Source organism: Musa acuminata, chromosome BXJ2-7 (assembly GCF_036884655.1).
Source record: "Musa acuminata AAA Group cultivar baxijiao chromosome BXJ2-7, Cavendish_Baxijiao_AAA, whole genome shotgun sequence".
Classification (NCBI taxonomy): Eukaryota; Viridiplantae; Streptophyta; class Magnoliopsida; order Zingiberales; family Musaceae; genus Musa; species Musa acuminata.
In genome coordinates, this window is record NC_088344.1 from 11870838 (window position 1) to 11876837 (window position 6000).

Genomic DNA, 6000 nt, shown 5'->3' on the forward strand with positions numbered 1-6000 from the left:
TGACAATTTCTTCTTTACATTCTTATAAATATTTCTATATTTTTAAAAATTAAATTATTATAAATGACTTGAGTATATATAATTTATATTAATTGTGTTAGACCATTAATTGAAAGGCTCATAGATATAACTACTGAAAGCTGAGTGGAACAAACAAATAAGATAAATGATGGAAAAAGATATAAGAGACTTAGTTTTATGATAATTGCTAATAATATTTAGACTTCACTATAGTCTACAACTAACGCATTGAAATATTAAAAAAAAAAAATTTATTAATAAGATATTAACTAACATACTAATAAAAGAATTAACTAAAATTTAGTATGACGATGTTTAATATTTTTAATAGAAAAGTAGAAAATATTTTTAATATTTTTAATAGTACTCAAGAAATAGGTAATAATAAAAGTTTGAAGCATCCTTAAATTATTAATAATAAAAATTTATTTTAATACAAGAACTAAAAGAGTATGAAGTATTTATCGTTATATAAAATTAATTATCTTAAAGTGAAAATAATAATAATTAGTACTTATTACCTATACTATTCATTTGATGAATCTTGAGGATACATATTATATTCGTATAATTTTAAAAATTTAAATTTTTTATCTAAAATTATAATGATATTGTTTTTCTTTTGGTGGAGGTAAACTTATTATGATTCAATAAATTTTTTTTTTTAATTTTATGTAATGATTTATATAGAATTAATGTGAATTTTAAGTTTACAATGATCCTATAATAAAATATAATTTAAAAACTTCTTAGATTATATATACTTATATCTGTGAGTCACTCGCTATTCATGTTTCAGTGAAGAAAAATATTTTATCACCTTTATAAATAACATATTAAGATATTACGATATATATCTAATTCATATAAATACTTAGGCTGTTGACACCCTTAAATATACATAATTAAACTCAAGAGATAATTAGATATAAATATTAAAATTTTTAAATCTAAAAAAGATAGTAAATTTTTTGGGCAATATGATTAGATTTGTATTCAATATATTCAATATGATTATATCTAATTCATGTAAGTTCTTTTGTAAGATTCCTAAAAACACTGAGTATTTAAATTCAATATGCCTTATTAGATGTATCGTACTAGAATGAGATTATTGAAATTTAAAATCATACTTTTAAATATGATTATGAGTGTTATGAGTTATTTTTCTATACTTGAATTGAGGAGAAATTCTAAGAACAATTATATATATCTTGAACAAGATTTTTAGTAAGTCAATTTAGTTAACTTATTTTCATTTATATATGAATAGAAAACTCAATTTAAGATACATACATATTTAGGATTATCCTACAAAGATAATAATCTTCTAATCATATGAAAAGAATTAGATTTAAGGACTATTTTTAGTTTTTTTATTTATCTAGAAAACTTAAATAGATATAGATTTTATTATTCTAAATATAGTACATGTATAGTTGAATATGGTAATATAAGATTTCTTAAAAATTAACAAATCAATAAGAGTAAATCTTAAAATATTAATCTTGATATTAAGAAGATACAGATTGATACTTCTTTATCATTTTATATTTAAAAATATTATTTCTTAAATTATTAAATTATTTAATAAAGATGAATAATAAAATAATATTAATAAATTTTCACCTAATATTGATAATGTTGCTAATGAACTTGTAAAATAATCATAATCAATAATTTTGAGAATATCTAAAAAGAAAAAGAGACATTTCAATTTTGATTATATATGGTATATTTTATACAAATTAAATTATGATATATGAATAAAAAAATCTATCATTATTTTTACAAGTTATAAAAAGTAATGATTCTAAAAAATAATATAATGTAATAAAAAAATTAAAATAAATAGACCAAAATAATTTTTAAGAACTCGTCAAATTACCTAATATTACTCAAAGAATAATATTGAATGATATAAAATTCAAACTTGCAATCAAATATTTTATTCATAAAGAATGTACTAACTATAATAAGACATTTTCTCTAGATAACACAATATTATAATATGACTATAAACAATCTAGTATTACTCAAATATTAAAAAAAAAATTACTCTATATGACTATATTACTGAGTATATAGTCATATTATAATATTGAGTAAATTACTCAAATACTATATGACCTAATATTACTCAAATATTAAAAAAAAAATTTCTGAATGAAAATCTAGGTGAAAAAATTTATATAGATTAACTTAAACAATTCACTAAAAAAATAAATTTTGGTCTATAAATTTTAAAAATTTATTTATGACTATAAACAAGTTTCTAGATAATGTATGTAAAGTTTCATAATACTAGTATTTTTAGATTTAAAAAAATATTAATTAATGTTTATATCTAGAAGTGAGTGTAAGCAAATTTATTATATTGATCTATATATTGATAATATTTTACTTGCAAATATTATTATTAATTTATTATACTAAATTAAAAATTTCTCATCAAGAATTTTAAAATAATTGATATAAATAAAACAACTTATGTTATTAGTATTAAGATATTTAAAATAAAATCTCAAAAATTACTAAGATTGTCTTAGAAAGAAAATATTAACTAAATCTTTAAAGAAATTTAATACACAATATTATTCAACAAATGACAAAAGTAAAAAATTTTAATTAAAATAACTATTTTTTAAAATGACTAAAAAATCAAATAAAAGAAATTATCTCGATAATAAAAAAATCTATTTTACGTTTTACATTTATATTAATTAAAGAAATAATTTTAAAAAAGAATTATAAAATAATACATTATTATGTTATCAATAATAAAAACTAATTTTGTAACATTCTTTGAGACTACTAACGTAACTATAAATTTTTATTTTGAAACTTAAACTTAATATAGTGAAACTCAATTATTAAATCATTATAAATACTTTGTAACATATTATAATAATTTTTTTAAAGAATGGTAAATACTTAAATAATTTTATATATTATGATATAAAATACTTAATAGTTAGAGAAAAAAATTAAAAATAATTAATGTTAATTAAAAACTTAAATTTTAGTATACTGATTATTTATCTATTCATTAAGGCCTTACAACTTAAAATATTAAAAAAATATATTCTTATAATTAAGTTTATAAATAATCCAAAAAATATATGATGATGCATGTTTAAATGAATATTATAATTAATATTTTTATTTACATAATTAAAATTATTTATTTTTATTATCTTATTCTTATTCATATATATATATATATATATTATGTTTGAATTTATATAATAAAATTATCTTGATGCATACATAAAAAGAAATTTAACATTAATAACTTATAAACATTATAACTCACATTAGTAATCAAACTTAATATGATATTATTATTCTATTAGATTTATTACTAATTTTATAAAATTCTTATACACATGTAATTTTTTTTTTAAATTTTAAAACTAAATTTATATAAAATTATTTTTGAATAAAATTTTAGTTTATTTATTTTAATTTTAAATTTCTTTTATATTAGCAACTAATGAGTCAAATAAAAAAATATTAAATTATATAACCTTATTTGATTAAATAAGATATAATATAGATCTTATTAAATTCTGATTATAATTATTAGATAATAAAAAATTTAATTATAATATAGTTGTTCAAAAGATAATCTATTCTCATGATAAGGGTCTTATATAAATTAAAAAGGAAAAAAAAAGAACCCAATTATCATTGAAGATCAACATTTGCAGCTTTCAAATCCAACAATAATACATCTATAAATAAGCAAAAATTACTGACGCCAAACTAGAATTATAGATAGAAACCCCACATTAACCCAAATCAAACATATTGCAAACGTGAAAAGCCTGAACTTAGTAGTTTCTGAGCTACAGATGGTTTGAGTTGCTGCTTTCTCTTTTTCTATTAATTTCTTTTCCGTTTTAGCAGCAGCATTTATAAGGGAATATAAAACCCTAACCACCGAAGCCATAGAGGGTGCGGCCCTGCCTTTTGAGGGCGTAGACGACGTCCATGGCTGTGACGGTCTTCCGACGCGCGTGCTCAGTGTAGGTGACGGCGTCACGGATGACGTTCTCGAGGAAGATCTTGAGGACGCCACGGGTCTCCTCGTAGATGAGGCCACTAATGCGCTTGACCCCACCCCTCCTCGCCAACCGCCGGATCGCCGGCTTGGTGATGCCCTGGATGTTGTCTCGCAGCACCTTGCGGTGGCGCTTCGCCCCGCCCTTCCCCAGTCCCTTCCCTCCCTTCCCTCGGCCCGACATCGCCTCCTCGCTCTCAAAAATCTAGAACTCGATCACCAAGAACGATTCTAAGATCAGAACAAACAGGGATCGAGCGAAGTCTTCCAAAAGCCCAGGGAAGAGTTGGTGGAGCGATTGGGTAATCGAAAACCGGAGATGATTTGGGCCTGCTTATAGGTGGTTTGGGTGGCCATTTATAGTGCGTTCGTAAACCGTTGCGGGGATCCACAGGCCATATCCACCGTACAGTTCAAAATTGTGGACGGCATGATTGGGTTGAAGTTAGTGAACGGGGATCCGTGACGTGGCTGATTATTCTCCTCGCATTTTGCGCGCTCTTTTTTTTTCCCGCCAACCAAATTTAAATCCATAATATCCTATCAATCGGACGATATGTGTCCCAGTAATAAATATTCCTCTAAAATTTATATTTCTCATGCATACCCCCCTTTTAATATTTAAATATTTTATATATCATCAAATAAACTCGATTTTGCTATTGATAATCATATTTATCATTGTATTTTCAAATATTGAAATTTTACTAAAATATTCTTTCTCTTCAATTTTTTTTTGTCTTATTTCTTTTGATATTTTGAAGAAGGTATCAACGCCAATTTGAGTTTCAATATTGGTTAAATCAATCGAGTTATAATATTTTCAGTAATATCAAAAAATACTATAATATAGTATAATATAAATTTTATTTTAAAAAAATATATTATATTTATATTTGTTTTATATTATGTTATAGCATTTTCAATAATACTAAGAAAGTACTATAACGTAGTATAAAAATTATTGTAACATAAAATTGATGGGCACAAGTGAGTTATTTCCGAAATGTCAAGGACAGATATGTAAAAAGAACCCTCCTTCATTGGAGGAGGGACTTAACTACGTTTTGCCGGCTATTCTCCTTCCTTTTCCTTCTTTAACCGGCGAAGACAGCGAGGCCGTGGGAGGATGGAAGGTAACCACGCCTTCTCCTCTGGGGTACTAATCCCCTCCTTCCTCCTCTTGATTCGGACTCACAGCTCCTCTTCTCAATCCCTCCTCTCTCCGCATTTTATCCCTCACAGCCATCGGAGCACTCCATCTCCCTCCTCTCCAGGCCCCCCACAACCTCGTCCATTTCTCTCAGAAGAGAGGGGCGAGGGGACTAGGGAGCCGGGCGTCGGGCAGAGATGCTGCAGAGAGCCGCGAACAACGCGTACTCGTGGTGGTGGGCCAGCCACATCCGGACCAAGCAGTCGAAATGGCTGGACAGCAACCTCCAAGGCCAGTCTCTTGATCCTCCTCTACCTCTCACTACGTCGTCTTTTCTTCGTGATGTCATTGTGTCAACATTGGTGCTTATATTTTTTAGGGTTGTATCAAATAAACGTTTTAACTCGTTCTTCGATTGCACGATCAGCGTGTACTCACAGATTGGGTGAAACGACACTGTCTCCAGAGATGAATAGAGAAAGAAAAAAAAACAGGGAATTTGTCTGCTGTCATTTGATCAAGGCACTAGTTTTTTATCGTATGAGAAGAAATTCCCAATCTTGAGAGCAAGAAGAAAGAAAAGAAAAGATGCAATAGAGAATTGTCTGAATTGGGGATCGAAGCAGAGAAGCATAAGGTTGTTTCGTGTCATTAGCTACGAATTAAGTTGATTCATAAACATGTGTAAATATGTGATAGTAACACAATCATCTTGTTTAAATTAGGAATCAGTCCTAAGACATATTGATTTTAGCAGGGT

The 6000-nt window shown here is 26.1% G+C and overlaps 1 protein-coding gene across 1 annotated transcript; it reads right to left on the minus strand.

Annotated features, from left to right (window-relative positions):
• Positions 1 to 3714: 3714 nt before the first annotated feature.
• Positions 3715 to 4406, minus strand: LOC103991730 (histone H4). The gene has a single exon (XM_009411265.3). It carries the CDS (start codon positions 4269 to 4271, stop codon positions 3960 to 3962), a length of 312 nt encoding a protein of 103 aa, XP_009409540.1. The 5' UTR covers positions 4272 to 4406; the 3' UTR covers positions 3715 to 3959.
• Positions 4407 to 6000: the final 1594 nt, after the last annotated feature.

Excerpts from the sequence above, each read along its gene's own strand:
- LOC103991730 (XM_009411265.3), bottom strand. The coding sequence starts at position 4,271 with ATGTCGGGCCGAGGGAAGGGAGGGAAGGGACTGGGGAAGGGCGGGGCG.